Below are 27,069 nucleotides of genomic sequence, written 5' to 3'. Positions count from 1 at the left end.
TAACCATGCCTGTCACTGATAGCAGATTCTCAGAACCAAGGTGATGCTGTCCCAAACCGACCGCTAGTTAGTGACAACAACATGATGGCTTCAACCCAAAAAGAGTTTGGTTGAGAAAAACAGCAGAACTTTGGACACACTTTGTTAATAATTCAACAGAGAGGAAAACACAACGCAGTAAAGACAGACTGAGAGATGAGCCATGGCTACAGATCAAGTGGGGAGAATTCAACCAACCTTAAGAGTAACTTGAAGTTGCACTATCTTGTTATCAATACCACAGCTAACTTTAGTGTAAGTTCTAATATTGATGAGAAGGGGAAAGGTGGGTTCTTGTTTTATCGGTTGGAGAGCAACACTGAGACCAAAAGAGCCAAACTTCAAGGTCCAAGAGTTTAAAATGTATTAACAAACAAACTAACAAACTCGTGCAAATAAAACACAGCTGGCAACAAAAGAACATAATTAATAACCTTTTGACATTAAAAGGTTGACAGTTCGAGGTCATAAAATAATGCTTGAATGAGCCTGGTTTCCATGGTAACACTGACTGGGTTCATGTTTTCGCGAGTCTCAGTTTGCTAGCTTCATAACTTGTGAGTGAACCATGCAGAGCTGAACACTTTTTGATTGGAAAAGTGAACTTCATCATATATTTTCCTGTTGTTGGAGTGAAACACATGGGGAAAAACTGCAGTGGCTTTTCAGACGTGCTCACTAGTATGTCTAAAACTAACTTTGGATAACATGCGTGTTTATTATAAATACATTTATATTTGGATATTTGTCGTTATGCTCAAGCTCTCTGATTTAGTTTAGTTTAGTTACCAAAAACGCTAAATGGCATCCCTGAATATGGTCTGCATTGTATTAAGTAAAATAGTCAAAGTGTTACCAAAGGCCCCCCCACACCGCCCAGACGTCCAACTGCCTTATCCCACCACTCTCCGACCACTGTTGCCTCTTGTCTGACCTGTTCAGCTGAACAGTTGCATTGAAACACGGCGCTTCGACGTGCTGCCTGCTGCACAGCAGCATGTACATTCTGCATTTGCACGAGATGCAATAAGTGGATGGTGCTTGTGCTGTGAGTTGTAAACGAGAGGCTTATGCACGCAACTGTCTTTACTTTCGATCAAAACTAAACTTAACTATTTCAGATAAAAACAGCTGCATACTAAACATGCAGCGAGGCATTACCAAACGAACACAGATTAATTTGTCCTAAACAGACATGACAACTAGTCTCCTGCCAGTACTGCAAAACATGACAACGGGGAATGACGGAACGGAGTGCGTAAAAAATCAATGCGCACACAGTATTCTGCCCCTCACACACACGGCGCTGATTCGCTAGCACACCGCCAATCAGAGAATCCAACGGCTCAGACGTCTGATGGCCCTCGTCCTCAGACTTCACTTGTTGAATCGTGGCAGACAACGTCCACGCGGCTCCGAAAGCTTCCGACGCAGCTGAACACACCAAACATATCTGTTCCCGACCTCGTCCGAGTCTCTCCAAACGCTTCAGACGTCCAGCGGTTGGGCCGGTGTGTTCCTGCCTTTACATTACTCAGTAATTCATCTGGAAAATATATGTGCTTGAGTAGGCATAGGCTATTGATCAAGTAATAGTTTTAGAAGCAGTGTGATTTACAGTCTGTTATGTTTGAAAAGTAATCTGTAAACATGGAGCTGAATATGTGGAAAAGTTTACCCTTCAGAAAACATTTGAGAACCGGCATGTTAACCTTTTCAGGGTTTATCAAAGATTTTGGAGTGCCTTAAACCAAACTGACACATTTAAATCAAACTTTAGTTGCTCAACAAGTGTTGCTGATGTGTTTCATATGTACATTTTGCAACTTTATAACCATTAAATGTTTCCTTATTATTTGCACACTTTATATAGGGATTTGAACCATTTGTCTGTTGGGGTGGTGGGAAGCATAGAGACGAGATAATTAATTTGGGGTGGGGTTTTCATTTTAACTGTAGCAATCCGTCCAATTAGTGAGAGAGGGAGAGTTGTCCATCGTTTGAAATCATCTTGTATTCTTTTTAGAAGCGGGGTGTAATTGAGGTTTCTTGTTAATGATTTGTCTGGGTTCTGTAGAAGTGGAGGCTGCCCACGAGGTCCGTGGATCATCTTAAATGACGCGTGCCATCTAGTGCGATTACACTGGAGAGAAGGCAGACTCCTCCAAAAACCTGCCACTCTCAACAAAACATCCTAGATGAATAAATAAGACCACAGGTACTAGGAAAATATGTATTTTTGTTCTTAAGTCAAGTTACTTTAGTGAGCTGGGCGAAGTTTACAAGACATTTTAGATCAGAAGATTAATTCAATTACAAGCACATTTTTTTCTCTGCAGCTTCCTCTGGTGGTATGTTCCAGAGGTTTCTGGTAGAGTTTCAATATGAAATATCTACAAGAAGTGTTATGACTCAGGTTGACCCCCCAATACCCTTTACTGGCAACTCATCTTTATTTCAGGTTAGATGTCTGAGATTGAGGCTGGTTAAAAAGCAGCTACAGTAGACAAAACCCCAAGGTCCCTGTGCTTAGAAAGGTGCCGCTATAGACATGTGATGCAGGGGAATGAAGCGTGTTTGATGCTTTACAAATCAGAGAGGTAATTCTGGTTTTAAACTGGATGGAGTGGAAGATAGGAGGGAAAATGATTAAAAAGGACAATGGATGTGCAGAAATAGCAACAGAGAGTTAAAAATAAGATGGGAGCATAAATAGAAGGAAAGATGTAAGAAGAAACAAAGTTTGATCTCACTCACAAACGATGCAGGCAGTTGACACAAGTCATGTGCATGTGTCTGTGTTTGTGTGTATATATATCTACATAGATAGCAGAGGTAGCAGCATGGACAAAAAGAGTTCTTAAGAATCATACTTGAGTTAAAATAAAGATAGTGTTAAAGTATTACTTTAGTAAAGTGAAATTCAACCATATGAATAGTACTTGAGTGAAATTGTTGAGGCAGCTGATGTTAAATATATCTAAATACATGTAAATAATGCTATGCTATAAATACATGTTAAATACTTCAGCAGGGAGAGACACTGCATACAACAACTGTTGCTTGGGTCCTTCACCAGTCAAAGTGTTATGGTAGAGTGGACAAGGGAAGGACACTGTTAAAGAAAGGTCATTAAATCTCCACTAGAGTTCACTCAAGTGTGGGCATGTGGGAGAGGTCAAAGGTCAACTGGAAGAAGATTCTTTGGTCTGGAAATCAAGAGTTGAACTGATTTACTGAAAGCTGAGAGCTGAGTGTCAGAGTTGTATGTCTAATGAAAGATTGTTGTATGTGTTGTGTTTTTTCCTTTCTTTTCTAACTTAGTTGAACTGGGAGCTGTAAACTGAATTGCCCGTATGGGATAAATAAAGTTTGCTGAACTGAACTGATGAGAGCTTTTTGACCATCAGACTAGACTAGACTGATGTGCAGCGTTTGGTAAACACCAAACGCTGCACATCAGCACAAACACACCATCCCCATTGTGAAGCATGGTGGCGGCAGCATTATGCTGTGAGGAGGGTTCTCAGCAGCAGGCCCAGGTAGACTTGTAAAGGTAGAGGGTTAAAATTCAAAGTTGAATACAGCAACTGTTTGTGAGTATAAAGTACATGGCACAGAAAACTGGTCAGGATGGTCAAGAGTCAACCAAAAACCACCAGAAGCAATTGTGCAATGACTTAGAAGCTGCTGGAAGACAGCTGTCACTGTCTACAGTCAGGTGTGTTTCACACCAACATGACTGAGAGGCTGCTGTGTTAGAAAGAAGCTCTTGATCCAGACATGGAACCTTAAATCTGGACTGAAGTTTGCTGCTGATCACAGGGACAAAGTGAAAACCTTCTGGAGGAAAACTCTGTGGTCACATGAAACAGACATTGAGTTGTCTGGTCACAATGAGCAGCAATATGTTTGGAGGAGAGGAGGTGAGGCCTTTCACCCCAAGGACACCACACCTACTGTCAGGCATGGTGCTGGTAGTATTACACTGTGGGGCTGTTCTGCTGTCAGTGGATCTGCTGCTCTAAAGAAACTAAATGGAATCATGAAGAAGGAGGATTACCTCCAAATCTTCAGGAAAACCTCAAATCATCAGCAGACTGGCTCCTGGGTGCAGTTGGGTGTTTCAACAGGACAATGGGTTGAGTCCTGACTTGAACCCTGTCGACAACATGTGGACTGTGCTGAAGAAACAAGTGTGTTCCAGGAAGACAATAGATTCAGTTCAACTTCACCGATTATGTCAAGAGGAGTGGTTAAAGATTCAGCCAGAGGACGACCAGAAGCTTGTGGATGGATACCAAAAGCACCTAACTGAGATGAGAATGGTCAAGAGACATTTAACCAAATGTTACAGTTACTGTATGTATATCTATGATCCAAGAGATTTGATCATGTTTTCAGAAGACCTATAGTAAATTCATTATTGAACCAAACTTCATGAATGTTTCTGTGACAAAGTAGTTTATGTTCCACTCCTTCATCACAGAACAATGAGAGCTGCAGAAATCATTGCAAATAAACAGAAGACTGCCATGTTGTACATGTTCGTTATAAGTGGCTGTAAACCTTTGACACATTTACATTTTGGGGCATTTAACAGACACTTTTGTCCAAAGAGACTTACAGTAATTCTTACATACACTGATGGTGCTGGCTGCCATGCAAGGTCAGCACATCAGGAGAAGTTTGGGGTTTAGCATCTTGCCCAAGGACACTTTGACATGAAGACCTGGGGAATCAAATCAACCTTCAGATAATAAGTCACTGGCTCCACCCCTGAGCCGCAGCCCCTTCAGTCCTGTATGTGTATGCGAAACATGCATGTTTCTTTTGTTCTTTGTTTCTTTTGTTCTTTGTTTCTTGTGATCATGCAGAAAATGACCTCCTCTTACCTACGAGTAAAGCGTGTGTTGGCCCATACTGTACTGATTCACCATTTGTACAAACATTACACTGTGAAACCTAAAACATTTCAAATTTGTTTTCTAGTGGACAACTGAAAAGTACACCTAGCCTCCAAGGGCAGAGTCTCTGGACCAAGACACTCACATCCATTTGCCTGAGATACAGTAATCAGATGCTGGCACTTTACCATTGTGAGGTTTGCAGACATCCCAGTGAAACAAACAAAGCAAAAACAGATGTCGTGAAACTTTGTTTCTTTATTCACACCATTTTCTACTCCAGCTATGTTAGAAGTTAACATAAGTGTCAATCCTCTAATTCCTATGTTGATCTCTCATTCATCTGTACACACTATATAAAAAAGTCAAGATAATAATATGTTTAGAAATCCAAGAGTGTTGTGAGGTGAGGAGGGTTCAACAGTTGTTGAGGGGTTCTTGCTTTACAGTCCCTACCCTCACTTCCAGCCTCCTCCACCTTCACTTAGACTCTTTTTATCTCTTTTTTTTTTTCATTAAACAAAAGAACATATTGAACAAGGCATTTGTACCAGAGCTCAGAAGGGGGCTTGGACATTTGTAAAGCGCTTTGACTGTACAGCTCACGCAGAACACAACCAACATGTCATATACAGAGCATGGTAAAAGAGGAATAGTATACTGCTTGGGCACAACACAAACACAATACAATGCCATCTGACAAAAAAGTACCATTGAAAAGAAAAGAAAATTATTCTCTTCAACTTTTTTTAAGCATTTCATAGAAACAAAAGAGAAAGATAAATTGCAAACTTGGAGTAAACAAATAGAGAATATATATACAGTGAGGTAAAACACATTGGTCTTTAAAAGGAGGTATTTTCTTTTCAATTAAGTGACCTTTTTAATATGTTAATTATGTTTTTTTAAGATACTTCTCAGCTTTTGGATGACATCTATAAAGCAGGTAATGCAGACATCGATGCAGACACACAATCACATGCAGTCTTGTCATTCGAGGTGAAAAGTAAAAGAAGTCTTGTCAAACTTAGGCACCAAATAAAACGTGATAAAGCTTTCTGCTACCCTTGTTGCCACAAAGGCCTCACTGCAGCATTGAACCGGAGAGGAAAACTGTCTTAACTAGGCAACGCCTGAACCCTTAAGTGACCCAAACCACTCCTCACATCAACCTTAACACTTGACCACTGCAGATGCTTCATCAGAGACCACTGTATAACAGGTCGCTGAGATGATGGAGGGCAACCATGAAGAAATAACGTGACAATCTTTCGACCCCAACGTGTTCCTCATCACAGTGTGTGGATCATGCTAGCATAGATAGGTCATTGAACCTGTGTGATCCAGAGGGACTGATTGGGCAGACATGATTGGCCCAGAATTTGCATAACAAGAGAAAGAGATAGAAACAGACCCGTGCGGTGGATAGTTGCATGATTACAAAGTTGCTGCCATGACCCTTGGGCCGAGTTACGCAGGTTGTGCTCGGATTGGTTGGAGACTCTGAGAGGGCCGATACATTCACAGCTGTGGGAATTGATCAGTGCGTGGTTTGAAGCGGTAGAGCTGCTGGCATAGTGTATGTTACCTCCCTGTTTTGGCCCTCCATCAATGCGCAAAGAGCAGAAGAAACTGCTTGTTTTGGACCTTTCTTGGCATAAGAAGAACGGTATGAAAAGGCTGCATATTTGACCAGGCCTAACTACCACAGTGCATCTCATTTGTTGGGTTTGAGTCACAAAAGGCCTTAGCACTGCTCTCATTCACAACTTTCAACTGTGTTGACTAGTGAACCGAGGTTTAAAGTTGCATGGTGGCTGCATATCAACAGTGTACAGTGACCTCCTCCCCCTTTAATCTAAGCTAAGGACAGAGAAGGCAAGGTAAGATTCTTAAAGAGGAGGTACAGCGTTTTCTTCATGGCCCACATAGTGATTGGGTTACCAAAGGAAAAACTGTTAGGGAATGAAGCAGGTTCAATCCCAATCATTCCAAAAAAGTCTACAACCCTGAGGCTGGAAATGTATGTTTCAACAGCCACGTCACAGGCAGAAGCTTTTGAATACAGCCACAGATAGAGGAGGGGGGAACGCATGCCCTCAGTGAGACGGACAAGACGAGGCCATCATTTAGACAGGGAACTAACAGAAAACACTTTCAGTCTCTCCTTAAAGACAATTGTGGTGTTTATAGTCACTGTGGGAAATAATTACGAGTTTCTCCAGGGGGAGCTGTGAGCCTGATAAATGTCCTCCAGTGATGTCACTTGAGTCAGCGTCAGCTGGGGCTGAACATTACAAGTTTGAAGATAAATGACTTGAAAAATATCAGAGGTGTGACATTAGAAAGAAGTGACCTGCAGGCTGCCCCGCATCTTTACTGCAGGCAAGAGGCTCAAGGCTATATCAGCCACTACTAGCATAGCACACAAATTTTGGCGATGCAGGCACCATGTTTTGACAAGGATAACAAATGTGTCTGAGAAAAAAAAGATATCATCTCTGGTTCTGCTGCAGCAATTTTGAACTCTTCATTGTAAGTCTTCCAATGTTGTGGGTATGGAATGCTAATCTGACCAGTCTTTCTCATAACGTGTCAGTGTGCTGCAAACAAAACAGTTGTTGGATCATGTCCAGGCTGTGTCCAACAATTTCTTGGAATCTTCTGAAATGGTTGATCTTAGAAGTGACAAAGTTTAAATCTCCCCAAAGCCTACTTCTGGTAGTTTCCCTGTGAATGTCGTCAAGGAGAGACTGTCTCAAAGTGTGAGCCGTTATCCCCCTTTGTTCCGGTCATTGTATTGTACAAACTAGTTTTGTTTCAAACACGGCACAGATCCAAGTTTAGAAATGTAGACATATATGGAGCTGAGAAGCTGGGGTACCGGCTGCAGTGAAGTTTGGCCCTTGTAGCTACGAGATATCTGTTTAATCAATTCAAGAACATGGAATGACAAGAGAGAAAGGCAAGATAGAGTGAAGGACAAAAAAAAAGACTGCTGTATAAAGACCACAAAAGAATAGCTGGGTGCAAACGTCATTTTACAGTTAAGTCATCTTGGGTTTTGAAAAGAAAAAGTACAAGGCTGCTGGTGACTTTAAGACAGAATGAAGGTTGTCCTAGTAGAGGCATACCAGAGGTGCTGTTGAGTTGAGCTTTTGTTGTTGCTAATGTCCCAGAGAATGACATTGCTAATGGAACACACACACACGCACGCACACACACGCACGCACACACACGCTCACACACACACACACACACACACACACACACTATACAGTCTCAAACCTACACAATGGCCCAGCAGGGCTAGCCAGGACTTACTTAAAGGGATACTTTGAGATTTTGAAATTTAGCTTCCCCCCAAAACCCGCATGGCTTTGAAAGATGGATCCTTGGCCCTGGTCTTCCCTGGCAAGCCCCAGTTTCCACTACTAGTTTGACAACTTTTGTACAAATTTCATAATTTAGTATAGTCTGTCACCCTTTTTGTAATCAACATAGCGATATCCACTTTACTTTTTTCAAATATCAGGATAGCTTTCTTCTTTTGTTAACTCCACTAGATATTTACAAGTTTGATCCGCCACTGCTGATTATTTCTACATATTTAAGAATACTTCATTCACAATAATGACTCAACAGCGGAACTTAATGCGTGGGCACATCACAACTTGTCTGCTTTTCATCAAACTTTTGCTTTTTTTTTTTTTTTTCAAAAATAACAAAAGGACGACAAGGAAATCAGTAAATAAAGCCTGTAGCAACTGATTATGCAATTTTCTTTTTAAATTAACTTGTCATATTATAAATGTTTTGTACAGTTTAAAAGGCTACAGGATATCGCTGGTGAAATGTTTTTATTTTAGCCAACTAAATATACAGATTTAATCTCTGAAAAATGCAACAGCATTTATAAATCAAGGAAACTCAACAAAAAAAGCTTTCCATAAAAAGGTAATTACATCGTTTAACAATTTCTATCTCCGCTTAAGGTCCACACACAGATTAGTTTTGGAACTTTTGACAGAAATGTGCAATCTTTTTCAGCAGATGAGTTTACTGTTGCGGCTAGATGTTCAAACATTGCATTTTTCTATGCGGTTGTAGGATTTTCTATTGGTGGCACCAAAGGTTTCATCATTCTCCCTTCCTGCTGCACTGAGGTTGGTGTTTCCTTGTGGGGACTGTCAAATATCAAAGTATAAATATCAAAGTATCTAGACACCCAACATGACTGTACATCTCCTACATTCACATAATGGTCTCCCAATCTCCCAGTCAATCCCATTTGAGTTACCTGACGGCGCTTCATCCATCTCTTGAACAGGTGAGTGAGTGGACCTTGAGCAGAGACTGTTTTGTAAACTGCTGTTTCTGTCTAAGTCAAGAATTAATTATCAAGCCAAAACAGTTTTTGTATGTTTCAACTTAATTTGAAGTTTGTTTCTCAGTGTTGCTGTGATTGATTTAAAAATTCTATCCAATGAACCAAGAACTGATGTCACCAAATAAATTCAGATGGACTACCTGAAACTATGACATGTCAACAAAAAGTGCCGTCTGCAAATGGCTTCCTCTGAAAAGCAACCACTGCCCCTGAAGAGGCATATTGGAGGTGCCATTTTGTGGAATTCAATGCTTAAAAGGTTCGATTTAACTTTTGCGAGTTGCAGTTTGTGTATTTTGACAGATTATTAAATTATCCATCTCTTATTACATTATCAGTTGCAATAAGGGCATCAACAGAGTTTTTTAAAAATAGAGAAGAAGAACTTTTTCTAAATGAATATCTACCTCCAAAGTAATTTGATGTGTTTGCTCTCCATCCCCCTCCTCTACACTCGGGCTAGAGAAAAATATGTCTCAATGCATTTCCAACTGTGTCGCAAGTGTTGGCATCAAAGTAGAGAGAACAAGCGACTCTGATGCTCATCAATAGATTGGCACTGTGGTTTTCAACCATCATCCATGAAGGCGGCAGCTTTCCATTCTAATTAAACACTAAACTGATGACTGAGTTGATCAGCACTTTGAAATAGAGAGGAAGAACTCATCAGTGAAATGAGCTGCTGCAGTTGGGTGCACGTCCATAGATGGTGGCTGACAACAACTCTTCAACATACTTCAGCAAATCTTTGAGAGGAGTGCCTACCAAATGACGATGGGCTGGGCTGCATCCAAGCAACATGGCACAGAATGATCAGATTCAGGCAATCTGAGGATATTTACATCCAACGGCAGCTCTCACCTCGACTCGGAGAGCGAGGCGGACAACTAATTAGCAGCACATTAATACATTATGTATCCATAAAGAGAAGCAATGGAGAAAGACAGACTTACCAACATCTAAATTGCCACACAGGTAAACCCCACGGTGGTTCAGAGGTGCACTTATTGCTGAACAATTAAGAGGGATTTCTTAGAGCAAATTGCTGGCAAATCTTATTTACTCAATGTATTAATTATTCATTGTCTGCAGTCATTTGTGCGTTTAAACTGAATGGAGACTTTGTTTTGACCTGTGCTCTAAAAGACAAGTACTTTAGATGGAAGTTAGACACTAGCAAATCTGTAAAATTAAATCAAATGGGTTTAGATGTATGGCAATTTTGGCAACAGGACAAACACTTGACTCAAAACAAGTGTTAAATCAGGTGCTACATATATTTTTTGTTCTTTAGATAGAATAATGACACTACCTTCATCCCATATATATATATATATATATATATATATATATATATATATATATATATATATATATATATATATATATATATATATATATATATATATATATATATATATATATATATATATATATATATATATATATATATATATATATATATATATATATATATATATATATATATATATATATATATATATATATATGATTAATACAACAATACAACAAAAGGAAAATAAAATAAGAGTAGATCCTGACTCTTATGCGTTGGTCCCTTAAGGCTTGCTAAGCTGAAATGACAAAATTGTCCATTTTACACATTTTTTTCACCTTTTGTTTTTCGTAAATGTACATTCTAGTAGAAAAAGACCTTGCCACACAAAAAGAAAAAAAAAAAATACACAACCTGGAAAACCTATGGCTTAGTAAATATCCGTTTGCTATATTTAAATGAATGTACCTCATTTTTGTTGATTATCCTACAAAGAAGAAAACGCTTGAAAGTTGATTTGCACTGCTGCGCTGTCAATGGCGCAAACATATGAAAAGAACGAAAATCAAAAATCCAAGAGTTTACATTTATAGGGCAATATCAGTAATGCTTACAAGTCTTTTTAGGCTCTTTTCAGAAGCCGCTGTGAGCTTTTGTGGCATCATCTTTCCAACAAAACACAGTTTGAGGTGCTGGAGCTCAGTTTCCAGACACTGTCCACCAGGAGGAGAAGCTGTACAATGACTTGTTGCTGAGGTGGGGGGTGGATTGACGAAATGGCACCAGAGAGTCGGCTGAGTTGTGGGTGCTGTGACGTGCTGTGTGTTGCTTTCCGTCCCTACTTGGGTGTGCATAGTAAGAGCTTGCCGTATGCTCGCCATGGCTTCCGCAGGCATTCCCAACACACACGCGCTCAGAGCTGCATACAGGCAAGAGCAAAACACTCCACAGCAGCCGACATGAGAGGAGTTGGGTTTTTAAAGCACTGGCACTTTCCGGTAACAGCTGGCTTGGAAGGCATGGTGGCAGCTGATTGTTGGTGTTGTTGTTCTTGCTGTTTGTGGTTTAGCAGAGCAGAGTATAGAAAATAGACACATTTATCTACTGTATATTGCATATGTTGCAGCATGTTCGCCAAAAATGAATGAGGTCATTATGTCCAGTTTAGTTTTGCAAAAAAGATCCCCTGCCACCAGAAAGGAAAAAAAACAAAACAAAAAAAAAAAAACACAATAAATTAAACTGACCTGTCCAACTCCCTCCCAATGCAGAGGGAGACGGGGAAATACAACAGTAACAAATTAAAAAAAAAAAAAAACAGGTGCAAAACTGTTGCAAAGATGAGAGGTTCTGCTAACAACTCAACTATATGAAGAACAGATGAAGACAATGTTTGTCTGGACCCCTCAGGGCAGCTTACAGACTGTCCCATTACCCCCAGGTCCTCACTTCAGTTCCCAATGCTACTTTATAACAACTCCAGAGTAGGGCTGCAAACAACTTCACCCCAGAACTGTTTACTTTGTGAAATCATCTTTACCCTCTGAAATACTATTGGTAAAGGCTGAGCTACTGTTAGCTCCAAGCCAGTGACTGTCTGCTCATTTTGCAACTCTGTTTTCAAGCAGCAAACCAATGGCCAAGAAATCAATAACTGCTTGAAGTGAAAAGGGGGGGAAAAAAATCCTCAACTTTCACATATTTCACCAAGTATGTTTAGCAAAATGTGCAGTGCATTAACAGAATGGAAAACATTTTTAATTGCTTTGGGTTAAAACCACTGATTGTTTATCTATTCTCTGACTTCCAACACATTTTACAAACACTGATCTACTCATTCTTTGTGCATGAAAGCCACAAATGGCTATAGTAATTTCAATTTTATAGGAAAACCTACTATTTGAGGACTAAAATGTAATGCATCCTCAATTTAATACTGACATTTACACACCACCAGCACAGAAGCAATACATTATGTCTAACTTATGTCTTAAGTTGATATAGTGACTTCTCTTCTTTTCAAAAAGCTCAGAGAAGCACTTCCAGATGAGTCTCTGTACCCTGGAATGGAAATAGAGATGTTTTTCATTTAATTCCATCATAAAAGTAGAATTCTAAATTCTAAAAGTGGGCCATTAAAACAAAAAAAACAAAAAAAAAAACAAAAAACACTTTTGTTGTCCAAAAGGGAATCATAAGCATTCACTGTTGGCTTGAATTGAGCGTGACAGTCATTAAGACAACACACAATATAAGAGTATCCAACTTCACAAAGTAAACAGCCTGAATCATCATTTTCATTTTAGTAAAGATGTCATGATGTTTTAGATTAGGGCTGCAGGATATTGGAAAAAAACTGACATTGTAATGTTTTTTAACCCTGCAATATATATTGCAATATGAAAAAATACAGGAATTTTCATCAGATGACCTGAATAGCACTTTATGTTATGCTGCACTGCTGCTATCATGTGGAATATTAACCTGCACTGATGTTACCTGTTTTTGTCATACAGAGATGTGTGGTACTGACGTAAATGGTCAAACTAATTAGTTGTGTTACCTCTTGTTGTGGCAACAGATGCAAGACACTGTCGACACAGAACACGTGTTTGGTCAATATCATCCTTCTTGTAGCCGGAATAATTCCAGATAACTGATGTTGCTTTTCTTTTTGGCACCAAGTCTTTGTTTTTGGCAATTTTCTCTTGTTTGTTGCTCATTTGTCAATGTTGTTACCAGCAACTCACTCCATGCGCAGGACTTGGTCTGCTTTGGCACACTGATTAAGAACTAATGTGATTGGTGGATCGCTGTGCATGTAGAGTCTGCATGCACAGTGTGTGTCACGTACCCTTGAAATTAGATGAGTTCATTTGCCTCCTACATCGCAGGCCCTGCCATGTGACTATTGCGCGTATGTACATCGCGATGACAATGCTCAAATGATGTATCGTGCAGCTCTATTTTAGAGTGTTATCAAAAAGATTTGAAGGGTACACTCTAGTTATTACAACCACGTTTTGGATTTGTCTGAAGTTACACCAACAGAAAACTTGATGTGATTTTTTTTTTCCCCAACTAAGTGCTTTAATTCGATGAAATAGAATTCACAGTACGAGAACACGCTAACTGGTGTTATCTGTATTAAATATGTGAACACTTAATCTGATAGGACAATGGTCCAACGGAAGGTTTACCTTTGCATCTTGAATTTCTAGTGCCTACATTTCACCATTCCAGTTCTAGCAGCCTTTAACTTTAAGGCAATTTCAAGCCACATTAAATCAGATGAAGAGTTAATAATAATTTAAGTGCTACAAATTAAGTGGTGAGAACTTTCAACAATATTCAGAAGTGACTGAATTTTACAATTAGGTTTATCTTTAAGGCATTTCATTGCTACCATACATGTACTGAATATGAAATAGAATACATCTCTCATTGTAATGAGTAATGCAAGCTCCTATACTGGTTCACCTGAAAACATGACACATGTAGGAGCATTACATGCGGTTACATTCAGATATGAATGTATTGGGCTGCTGACAGATCACATGAATTGGATGACTCCAAAGTTTTTTTCAAACACATTTTTTTTGTTGGAAATGAAAAGAGATATAAATGTTCCATGGCAAAAAATATGATTCCAAGATGTAAACTAGCAATTTGCAGCCCTACTGAAGAGTAGCTCATATCTCTGAATTAAAGATTGAAATGCTATTACACAAATGAGGGGGTGATGAAAATGATGACGATGACAGGAGATGAGAGCGAAGCTGCGCTAGCTCAAAGGCCCCCCAGATTCGTTCCCTGTCTGGCCTTTTGTTTATCTGATGGGGACTGAGCTCCTATAGGTGGGCGTGTGATGAGTGGTAGAGGCGGACCTTAAGATGAAAACCAGTTGCCCCAATGGGTCTTTCAGAGTGTTCATGTGATGAGTGTAGTGAAGGAAGATGGAGGATAATGAGTGGAGGCTTCCTTTGATGCCTCTGTTGTCCCCTTCAGACACAATCATCCTTCCTTTGGTCCATCCATCCAGCCCATGCATGTATGTTTGTCTGCTCGGTGCAACACACGCACATGTGCACACGCACACACACACGGTTCCTCAGTATCAGCTACAGGACTCATCAGTTTATGGGATAGAAAAAGAGAGCACAAGGGGAAAAGAAGTCCTCACTTCTCATCAAACCAGAGCGTAGAAACACTTGATGAATAATAATGAAGACAATAATGCTATAATGCTTATGATATGGTTGCGAGTCAGAGGTGTGTGTGTGTGCGTGTGTGTGTTTGGTAGTTGTGTCTACATCTTGATTCCCTCCTGTTGGCTGAGCTGAGACAGGGTTTTCTTGATTCGGAGAGCAGTGAGTCGGGCGGCACTGTTGGCATACCAACACTCCCTCATTATCTTCGCCATCACTCGCAAAGCCTGCGGAGGAGATACGACAAAGGTTAACATGACTAGATTACAACATGATGTTTGAACAGTTGAGAAATAAACTTGGCTGCTGTTCTGCATAAAAATAAGACAACTGCAGGTTTGATGACGTGGGTTTGGATGGGTTGACCAACACTTACATCAAAATCTGAATGTCGCCATGATTTGTAAGGTTCTGAGTTAAATTCAGTCTCCCATTACATTCACAATCAACATGATTCCTTCACAGCACAATACCTGTCATGTATTCTAACATTGATCGTATCCATACATATTTTTTAATTCCATGTCCTCCAAAAAATATTGACTGTCCTGGTTTCATTGAGCTACATTTCCATTTTTCATTTTTATCGTCATGATCTGTTATCAGATCAATAGCTGATTTTCATAGGGTCCAATAGAACTTAACATTCATCTCATTACTAACTTTGGTATGTCTTCCATTGAGGAATTGGTGAGCCAGTGAAAATTAATGGGAACCCTTCCATCTTTTGAGCACTGTCTCTTAACTTCTCTGCATCAAAAAACAAGACTGGTGGTGCCAGAATTCATACTTATAATTCTGATGAACATTTTAAATCACACAGTAATTCCTACTTTTTTGTACAAATTGTCCAGCTTTAAATTCCATTTGTTCACATGTATTTCTTTATTTGCAATCTCTGAAAAAACAGGAAATAAACACATTTAGCATGTATCCAGTGCTGCTTTTCCATCAAAATGAATGGGTCTACGATGGGTTTAGTAAATACGGGTATACCCACTAAAGATTGCCTATTGACCCCAGTCACAATTCCTGCAGGCAATGCAGCCCGTCTGTGATTTGTATCTGAAGCGCTGTGCTGTACCTCACTGACGTTGTATTTCATGTCATAAATGCGTCGAAAACAGTAGAGAAAAAAAACAATAGACCAATTGAGAAAAAAGCACAATGCACCATCCTTATTCACGATAACCTGTTGCTAAACCGGAAGTTAGCTGGCTCTGCTGGTGAGCCTGGTATTGTCACAGCATAGAAGTAGAGCTTTTCTGGCTTCAAAACACCAGTGAGCAGCTTTCATAGGAATGAATGGGCTCCACCTCCAACACTGTGTCCAGTAATAAAATCCCTAATTCCTTCCTTATTTACCGCCACCACCAGATGTTGATAATGTGTCATCACTTTGCACAACGGAATTCAGCGTGTCCATCCAGGTCTTATGCTTAGATCAAAGCCAAGCTGAGGTGCTCTTTGGAACTAGCTCAATTAATATAGTATCAGCTAATAAATTCCAGTTGTGCTTTCTTAAAAGGTGAATTAATTAAGGTTCCACCACTTCCAAGGTGTGAACCTGGTGAAAATAAATAGCTTTCACCTGATGTTTACCAGCCGCTGTTTCCTGACCCCTCAACCTGCTTGTAATCATAGTTTTACAGAAAAACCAAAAGCTTATCACACCAATCTATGTCCTTTTTTTCATTTAGTTCTTCTACAGTTTTTCTTATTACATTTTTTCTATGTCTGATCTTTTCTATGTATTTAAAGTATTATGTATATATAGTAGTATATATGTATTCCTCTTGCCTCACTAAAGTGGTTAATTTCAACTACATCTATATGTTTAAAGTAGGCCTTGGAAGAGGGTAGAGCCTCAAGTTTATCTCCTTTTGTAGGGCTGTAAACATCATCTGGTGTGTATGATTCAACATGTCTGTGTATATGTCGGTCACAACGTCTGTCTAGTGAGATGCTAGCTCTCCATCCATGGAACTTCCTACTAAATAAGCAAAAAGAAAAAGGAAACTGAACAAAGTCCAGGGTTTTTTAACACTGAAAGAGTGCCACACTCTCCATTACTCCCCATTATCATGGTAATAATAGATTGTGTTGGGTTTAACAACACTCCCAGTGTTGTCTGCTTCTGCATGTAGTCTTGTGCCAACTCGTTAAACCTGTTGGTCTGTCTGGAAGGGTGTCATTACTGCAATTGCTGTGGCTCAATGTGCACTGCTGTTGTGTGAACATGAGTGGTGTCAGGAAACACTGTTGACACAGAAGGTGGCCTAGCAATTACTGCAGGAAACACCATAGTGTCTCCATAATTAAGATGTTTTTGTTTTGAGTGAGTAAATGCAAATTTCTGGGTTCTGTCTGACTTTATCATTAAGGGGCACAGCAGATTTAAAACTACTCTTGACATTACGTTATAGGCGGTGTGGGCTGCTCAAAATTCATTGACCTGATCAGCAGTAAACACAAGGGTTAAACAGAAAGCTGAAAGTGGGTGGGACTGCACCTGAAATAGCAGGGATCGCTCAAATCTGCCTTAGTTTCTGTGTTAAATTGCTTTGTGGTTCTGTTTATTTTCTTCATTTAAGTAAAGGTTTAGCTAAATAATTATATCCGTAAAATATGAACTGTATTTGAACTCAACCTCGAAAGAAAAGAGCTAGAGCTACCATGTCGTGGCATTCAAACGGTTCACCGATTAAGCAGACTATGAATGAACACAAAGTTCTAGCCACGACAATAGTAATATTGAAAATGGATGTTGCTGCAAAGAAGCTACACGTTGTACAAAGTGGATACTCCACACACATTAACCCAGCAACACAGAAGATCTCTACCATCAGCAATGTTTAGAGGTAGACAGCCAAGACAAGAGTCAAATGTGAAATATGGTCACAATATGGTCATAATGTCAAAAATCAATAATGGCTGGAAAATTGTTTTGTCAGACATTATAATGTCATAAAATAGTAACACCAACTTTTGACCATTTGACTATAAAATGTCATCACTGCATTATTTTATCATATATAAGACATCTGTGCAAAATGTTGTCATTATTAGTGAATGAATTCTTGGGTAATGGCCAAACACACATTCTGTGAGTTAACATTTCTGCCACATGTAATAAAATTCCCTCAAGTAGTTCCTGAGACATCACGTCCCTGAGAATGGGTTGGACTTTGAATGGACAGATGTACAACCTGAAAACACAATGAACACCACTTTACCCTGCAGTGCAAAGCAAGTCAATATGAAAACTTGTAAGTTATAGAGGATGGACCCGTCTTAATTTCTCAGTATTAAGACAAATAAGGTTTGTGACTGGGTTTATTGGTAAAATGTATGTTTTTGTGATCTGTTATAATCCTTGTCACTAAAACTTAGTTTAGAACATGATTTAGCTTTGCAGAGTTTTAAAAGAACACTTCTTAGTAAAGTACATTGGAAGCTGAAAGCTAATGGAAGAAAAGGGAACCCTGAAAATCAGTCCTCTATTGAGATTCCACTGAAAAGATAAACATGTAGAGAATACAGCCTTCATGGTTTAGTTAACACACAAGCTAGTGATGTTGCTAAGCTCACTGGAGAAAGTACCTGGGCAGAGACAACAGGAGATGTTTTAAAGTCCACATACTGCCTTTGGCTCAGAAAGCTCTTATTACCCCATGATTAGAGAGAGAATTCCCAAGATTCTCTTTGGGGCAGAGTTATGACTATATGAGTGTTATGCTACAAACAAGCTTTGTGTATGACCAAACAAGAATTTTAACCTTTAAAAAAAAACATCAACAAAAAAAAATGGACTCACAAACATCATAGCTGTCTGGATGCTGCCAGACAAAAATGTTGAGTATTTTTAAACATCAATCACTATTAAAAAAGATGCAAACTGAACTATCTTAGTGGTGAAGAACATTGGAGGTCTTGTAGGGAAAAAAAGAGATGTGCACATTATTTACAATTCAAATCAGTTACTTATGCTCTTGAATTTCCACATACATCTGTACAAAACAAATCAAACTTAACAACAAATCCATTAATCCAAATAGCATATTAAACCTAAACTGTCCATGGTCTGATAAATGTCTATCGAGTGCTTCATTAACTTCCCTGTGGTATAGGTGCTGACGAGTATTGTTTAAATGTCAAATGTTGCATAACAGTATACAAAAAAGCCGCTACAAGGAACTACAGAGCAGTAAGACTCCACAATTCATCCACAACACTTTGCTATAAAAAAAAAAACTGTTGACATTTATGACGTCCTACAGTTGGGCCGGTGTGTTCCTGCCTTAACAGACTGAGAAGACACAACTACTTGGAACTTTACCTACCTACAGTAATTTGATGACCCATGTACAGTAAGTTGCTTACAGTGCTTTGATAAAAAAATTCAAAACAGTCACTCATAGGACGTCCAAGTCTATAAAGGAAAGACAAAATTTGTAGAACGTGCTCAGTAAGTATGATGCACATGGTTAAAAGCACTGGGATAATAAGTTATTGTTTTATGTATGTCTTTACAGATGAACTAGTTACAATGGGTGACAACTGATTTTTGATACAGTTAAACAATGGATTGTTTGGGGTGAAGTATAGAGCAGAGCTGAGGCTTTTTATAAGCAGAATTTGTATTTACCCATACCCTAGTAACCCTAATAGGCTCAATATCTGCTGCAGTACGAGCACAAGCATGTTGTCAGCCGCTGTTGTTGTTGTGAGACATTGAGGGGTTCAGAGGTCGGAGGCTATAGGTTGAGGGGTGGGACGATGGCGTCATCATTTTGGAAAGTATGCGGATTGGCCGTCCACACAAGAACGGGAGGGCTGCGTTTTCGGCCCCTTACTCGAATCAGGTCAAATTAGATTGTAATGACTCCCAAAGCAGTTAACAAACCAATACCACAAGTGTGTGCAAAAGACTGTTAAAACTGAAACCAGAGACAGGATACAACACACGCCTACTCCTGCCACAAGCTGAGTGGTTGGTTCCTCTCTCGAGACTGTGGAAATGACTGTGCTGTGTATAGGTGCGTGTGTGTATATCATACAATTGAGCAGTGTTATTGAGAAGGACTCCAGGGCTTCAAGGTTCGGACTTACTGCTGGATACAACTGGCCTACTTAGGCTGAAAATAACATATTTCTGGACCTTGGTAGGACAAGATTTCTACGTTGATACACAGAAGACAAGAGACTGGGAGTGTTGCTGTTCACAAAAACAGTAGAGTGGTGTACTCCTACAGACGCTTCTATTTGAGGGATAATTGTGCTCTAAGTTGTAAGGATTACACTTTTCTGTCCTACCTCACAGCTCTGCCAGCGGTTGGGAATGTTGGGCCGAAGCTTCTGCTCACAAACCACCTTCCTCATCTCCTCGACTGATGGATCTGACTGAACCAGGTCATAGTAGGGCAGCTGGTAGTCCTCATGGATGCCTGACAGAAAAAAACATTACGTTACAATGGCTCCACATTGAGGTGGCCTGCATGCTACATGCATACATCAGTGTGTCTGATAATGCATCCTCCCTTCATCCATGCAGATAATGGGATGTCAATATGTCCATAATTAACTCTTCATCATTACTCATTAATCTGTCAGCCTCCCCTTCTCCCTGTTTAGCCAGTGAATCCCCCCCCATCCCAACCAACCCCCACTCATTTGATCCTCACCTCCCATAGAGCAGCGGCTGGCAATCTCCCAGAAGACCAGGCCCATGGCGTAGATGTCAGCTCGCTTGAAAGACTCAAAGTGTTTCATGTTTATGGAGTCATCCAGGACCTCGGGCGCCATATACCTGAACAGAAAGACATGAACTGTTAACACCCTATTTGTTGGTTATAAACACATTTTTGGGCAATAACAATTATTGTTACATAAGTACACAGTAGGGCTGCACGATATTGCAAAAGACTGACACTGCGATAAGAAAAAATACAGGAATTTTCATCAGATGACCTGAATAGCACTTTATGTTATGATGCACTGCTGCTATCTTGTGGACAATTAACCTGCACTGATCTTACCTCTTTTTGTCATACTGAGCTGTGTGGTACCAACGTAAATGGTCAAACAAATTAGTTGTGTTACCTCTCATTGAAATAATAATAATTATAATAATAATTGAAATAATTCCGGATAACTGATGCTGCTTAACTGATTTTCTCTTGTTCATTGCTCATTTTTCAATGTTGTTACCAGCAACTCGCTCCATGTGCAGGGGCGTGGTCTGCTTCAGCACACTGAATAACAACTAACGTGATTGGTGGATCGCTGCGCACATCGCAGGCCCTGCCATGTGACTATTGCGCACATGCATTTTTTTTTTACATCCAGAGGAGAATTTTGGTGGACAGGAATCAGTTGGATGTTAGGCTTTGGGCTTAAGCTTCTTAAAGCTAAGGTGACTTTTGGAGTTGTAAAAACAAAAACAGAAGCATGCCTCTCAAAATAATCTTAGATTAAAATCTGCATTCTATCAGTCAGCAATAACCACAGTAAGGACAACCTGATGGAGAAAGTTAGAGGCTCCAGAATTTTTTATTGTGTTTTTGGCTGATCAAGGTAAAGGATATTTTTCTATTGCACCCTGATCTATTAATACCCTTGGTCATAAATGCCACCTTCCAGTAATTTGGTTTTGGTTTCCTCATCTTTTGACTGCCTGACAGTAGTCCTGATGTAGGCATCTCTGCAGTAGCAGGACTCCAGACTGCTACCAAATGGTCGCATTTTGTGACCAAAATTTGAAAAAGTGTGACTAAATTGGCTAAATTTTACATTTAGTTGCGTATGTGCGATTTGCTGTCATGAAGGGGCGAATCAAATAATCTGGAATCACAGGTGGCAGGCCATTGTTGTGAACAAACAACAGTGGAGAATTGGCAAACCGCTGCTGTGGTGATAATACGGTGACTCTTTGCGAAAAGGGCCACTGTAAACACCAAACACCTCTCTTGTTCCCAAGCATCCAGTGTGAATGACTAGCTACACTGTTAACTGAGCTAACTAGCAAAGGGAAGCTACATGTTGCAGCAGTTAGCAGTTACTCTGGTGATATGCTGCTCCCTATTTGTTTTGAGTATACATTTGTAAGGTGTGTACAAATGTCCAAACACTGTAAACCTGTAGACACTATTAAATAGGTGGCAGTAAAATATCATGAAAAATTCAATAAATAAAGGCTGATATTGTACATTATCAGTCATAACAGCTACCTTATCCATGGCGTTAATAAAAGCCTTACATTCAGTTCATTCCATCCATGCAGGACAGATTGTTAACTCTTAAGCCACCAATTTGATGAGAGTCACATTGTGATTAGCATCCAATACAGCCTGTGGTCCACTGAAGCTAATCTGATTAAGTCATGTGAAAAGACCACCAAGGTCCTGCAAAATAACTCCAAATACACCCCCCCAAAAATTGACCACAATAACTAAACACAATCTTTTTCATTCCTGCTGACAAAGAAATCAGATGAATCAACACTAGATGTGTGGGGACTGATGATGTGTAATGAGCTGGATGAAACAGTGTAATCAAATATCTTCCACTCTAAGCATAAACGTCTTAATTTAATTTCTTTAACTCATTGATGTGAAAATAAAGAATAGTAGCCTCTGTCAAACTGCTGCATCACAAAAATTAGAAAGGGAGAGCACCACACTGTAAACTGAAGACATTAATAGATATTTGCTAGGAAACACAGAGGAAGCTAAAATATGTGTCAAACAGCAAGAGAGCAGCCTGATTAAATCTAAACAGCAAGCGGTCTAAATTTGAATTCATCACAGACAAAAGATTATGTACAAAGGATTCTGGGCAGCTGTGGCTCAGGGGTAGAGTCAGGGTCCTGTTATCTGAAGGTTGCTGGTTCATGTCCTAACCCTAACCGTAAACCTGCATGTTGAAGTGTCCTTGGGCAAGATGATGAACCCCAAACAGCAGCCACCACCATCGGTGTGTGAATGTATGTATGAATTACTGCAAGCTGCTTTGGACAAAAGCATCTGATAAATGCCCTAAAATGTAAACATTCTTCTTCTTTTTCCTCTACCAGCAAACCAGCTTTAATGATACATACTGCCACCTCCTGCATCAGACTGTGTAGATAATTTATCGGTCAGACATATATTATACATCACTATCATCATCATCATCATTACTACTACATGGTGCCATAGAAGGAATCAAATTCAGCTCACTGTCCACAAGTCATTCTGCACTGAACCTCATGTGGTTATTTACTGAGTGGATGCTGCTTGGTGTACTGTGTTCACATTGTTACTTTACTATCTAACATGAATGCAAAAACCATGTATCTAATACAGGCTGTGCACACTCCTTTTCACATTACAATCAACTATTTCTTTAAAGGTCAACATTCACATTTGTTTTACCTTGAAAGTAGTGCTGGGCGGTATGACCAAAAATGTATATCAAGGTATTTTTCAAACTGTTTCATGGTATATGACGGTATTTTTTTTTCATGCATAATCAGGTGTTCCCAGCATGTTCTACTGGTTGACAGAGGAATTACTAGCCCCTTTTAGATGGAAAAGGCGGCACATTTGCTGCAAGGTAAAGGCTGCACTCTGCCACCCTGTCTATCTAAAAGGGAGGTTTAATATTCCTTCTTTCCCAAAAAGCCTCCACAGGTGTTGGCATAAACATGTGATGTGACGTGAGGCACGAAGTTGGCCGTGAACAGTGACGTACAACATATGCATCGGAAGAAATGTGGCGACACTTGATAGATTTACTTAATTATAGACTCATGGCCCATATTCTCACCTCCTCAGTCAAACACATGCTGATGTTAAACCCCTGCTATTAAAGGATGCGTGCAGCTGAGCGCCTCACGTTAGCTGCCCCAAGCAACAGACAGCTAACAGGAAGCAGGTCGAATTTGTCTTAGAAATAAGAGCTTTACATTGCACCCCATTGGAATTTAGAACTGGGTTCCTAGTGGGGGCTTTTAATTTGAAAGCAGTGACTGTTAATAGCTTGCCGCTACAACAACAAGCTGACAGCTACAGAGACTGAGGAGACGCTGCATCTCCCGGATCTCAGCAGCTTTCCAGTTGCTCATCTTGACATCCGCAGATGAAGTCATGAACTGCCATGTCTATTCTAGCCATCTTCACCGTAACGTAACACCAGAGCACTACGGTTTACCCTCACCACGCCTCGCAGTTGCACCGTGCCTGTTTAGAAGCGCAACATTGAAAAGGGTCCGGTCTAAAACAGTGTCCCATGGCGCAAATTCACCGCTATGGCGGTATATTAAAAATTCATATCATAACGAAAACGTACACTGGTATTCGGTGTGAACCGGTATACCACCCAGCACTACTACAAAGTAGATGCTGAGACAACGATTAAAACCTCCACTTTTAGGCAAAGGTTGAAAAGAATCCTTGAAATGCTCAGAAGAAAAAGGAAATCTGAACATTTATGATTTTGTCGTAATTGGACCAACACTAACAGACATTATGCAATATAACAGAGCTCCATAACAGCTACTAAAAGAACCTGATGAAGAGGCTCCCAACCATTTAACAGCACTTTCTAATTGCATCTGGCCTTACTGGACCATTTGCTACCACTGCCATCTCCGGCTTTAACACTGACTTCCTTTAAGACAGATAGCCAAATTATCACAGTCACAGTCAGGTTATCTTGCATTGTGACATCCTCATTTATGAAGCATCCACTGAAATTAAAGACTATTACTACTTATACTACTACTCCTACTGCTATTACTAATAATAGAAAGCACTTTGTCCATCCACAGTTTATAATTACTTAGCGTTAGTAAACATAAATTGCAAAGAGTTGAATGATCAATACCGCTCACCTGTCTGAGTAGTAAATATGACTTAATCCGTACACAAACTGAACGTAAAGATGGCAGTTTAATATCTTAACATTTCATGGTGGGGAGCAGTTGCCAGGCAACCAGATTGTCATTTTTACATAAGTGAAAACTTTAATTTTACATGCTCTTTCTACTCAACATGTTGTGCTTGATTCTATGAGAATCACAAAGTCAGCAAACATAACATCTCTCAATCTATATAATATCTATCCCAGGTTTGCTAACCTGAGCTAATAATAGCCACTGGTTGAGCAAACCCCCATATGTGCTACACTATGCAAGAGGGTATTTTATTGCTAGCTGTATGATGTGTTATTTATGAAAAACTAATAACCAATGGTGTTGCTTTTCAAATGAGGAATGGAGGGGATTTTATTATGCTTGATATGTAAAACTGAACAGACCAGAATTTAGTGGTGCCAACATGTTTGACTAAAACTATACAATGATAATGAAATTAACATGCATTTCAAACCAAACAACATGTTGTCCAATTAAGTGGAATTTTCTTGTTGGACTGATTTTTGCATTTAATAGTAGAAAAAAAAATTAAATAAAACAATGCTAGGGTCAGATCATCACTATGCAACTTGGATATCAGCCAAGGCCAGACCTTCTGTCTGCACTGACTGGAGGCTTGCTGAATCATTTAGTGGCACTGTGATACGCCTGCAGCATCAAACCACCACAGAAAAACTAGAAGATACCACACAGAAACTGGAATTACCACCTTGTGCGTGTGTGGCTTCGCCCGCTTGCCAACTTGCAGTTTCAACCATGTCTGTACAAACTTATTTTACAGAGCGATGACTTTGAGGGAAGTTAATAAGGAAAGTATTTAGTGTGTCTTTGGGTGAAATGGAATTCATCACTATATACTGACATGTATGATTCCAGTGAATAATTTCCAGTGGGAAACATGCCTGTTCAATAATAACATTTTTATGCCAAAAATAGAGTGTATGTGCATTGTTAATGTGCATTTACGTGGGTGAAAAAAATAGACAACTGATTCTTTTCCCATTCTAAGGAGACAATTTTGCCTTCCTATTTTTTTCTTGCGTTTCATGCTTGTTATCACAAAATGGAAAAGGAAACATATTAACAAGTCCACATAAGTCCGCAAGTCCCTTAACTACAACACCACTTACAACAGAGCTGTAGGCAATAAACACCTGCAGTCATTTGATGGGGGAGTAAATGCCGTCCACAACAAAAACAAAACCAAGATGTTAGTGAGTGTTGGTCGGTTGTTAGCCTGATGAGAATGGGTATGAACAACCACTTTTATAGGAGTGCATAGGACTAAGAGTGCTTGGTCATGCTGGTCAATGCAAATTACCTGAAGCTCACTATCACAAAAACAATTAGCTTGTGGAGGACTATGGCTGTATGAGGGGGGAAAGATCATTTGCTTCCTATGGCGTCAATGTTCTGCTCACTTTAAACCCTACTAGCTGGAAATAAAGGAAGAAATGACAAATACCTATTTATGTGGCTTCTGTGTCACAGTACCATCTATCCGCTTGACTTAGAGATTTTTCAAAGTCAGTTGTTTGACAATAATTTAAAGGGACTGAGTTGGATATGCATGTTTCTGTGAGGGCTGTGCCAGGATTACATTTCAATGCTACAATCATCATTCTGCATTTCTATAAAATCTATAAGTGAATATATCTCTTCTTGTAACAAATGCCATATGCAAGTTGACACAGGATTTATTTAAAGGTCAATGACAGCATAAACGATGCTATCAATGCTAGTTTGAGCACCAACTGCGACTGTTTCAGCCCTCTGCAATGACTTGGCTAACTTCAAGTGACAAGATGATTGATTATAACCAGAGATATCCTGATAAACAACTTTTTCTGACGCTCAAAGACGTGCTTTGAAACAGCACAACACCCGCTTATGGTGACAACATTGCACCTGCCTGCAGAGCTGACATTATTCCAAAAGCACACTGATGTCACAGTGAAAGATGGCCAAAATGGTCGACAAAGAAAGTTCCAGTTACCTATTGACAAACCACAGCTGACACAGAAGAAGGAGAGGTATAATCCTGAGTTATCTGCTTCTGAAGAAATGTAACAAAAACCTTTTAAAAAGGGTATGTGCAGCACGTGGTTACCTTTTGGTTCCCACTCTGTGATTTGGAGCGATGTCGATGGTGTCTGTGGCCGAATCATGGCGGACAGCTAGACCCAGGTCAGCGATGCAGCAGGTCCCGTTCTTCTTCACCAGAATGTTCTTTGACTTCAGGTCTCTGTGGGCAATAGCTGGCTTCCCTGGAGGCAGAACATCATACATTCAACAAGAGCCCTGCACTAACA

General features: G+C 39.8%; 1 protein-coding gene across 1 annotated transcript in view; it reads right to left on the bottom strand.

Moving 5' to 3' along the window:
• Positions 1 to 11,205: 11,205 nt before the first annotated feature.
• The window catches only part of tgfbr1b (transforming growth factor, beta receptor 1 b), a 57,570-nt gene continuing 41,706 nt past the window's right edge, over positions 11,206 to 27,069 (bottom strand). The window contains exons 6-9 of the mRNA XM_037079558.1: positions 26,868 to 27,024; positions 20,526 to 20,650; positions 20,158 to 20,288; positions 11,206 to 15,068 (exon numbers count right to left, since the gene is read on the bottom strand). Of these exons, the coding sequence (XP_036935453.1) occupies positions 14,943 to 15,068; positions 20,158 to 20,288; positions 20,526 to 20,650; positions 26,868 to 27,024 (539 nt within the window). The 3' untranslated portion in view covers positions 11,206 to 14,942. The remainder of the gene's footprint in view (positions 15,069 to 20,157; positions 20,289 to 20,525; positions 20,651 to 26,867; positions 27,025 to 27,069) is intronic.

This window comes from Acanthopagrus latus, chromosome 19 (genome assembly GCF_904848185.1).
Source record: "Acanthopagrus latus isolate v.2019 chromosome 19, fAcaLat1.1, whole genome shotgun sequence".
Lineage (NCBI taxonomy): Eukaryota > Metazoa > Chordata > Actinopteri > Spariformes > Sparidae > Acanthopagrus > Acanthopagrus latus.
Note: the sequence above shows the minus strand (reverse complement) of the source record. Positions and strands in the feature narration are given on the sequence as shown.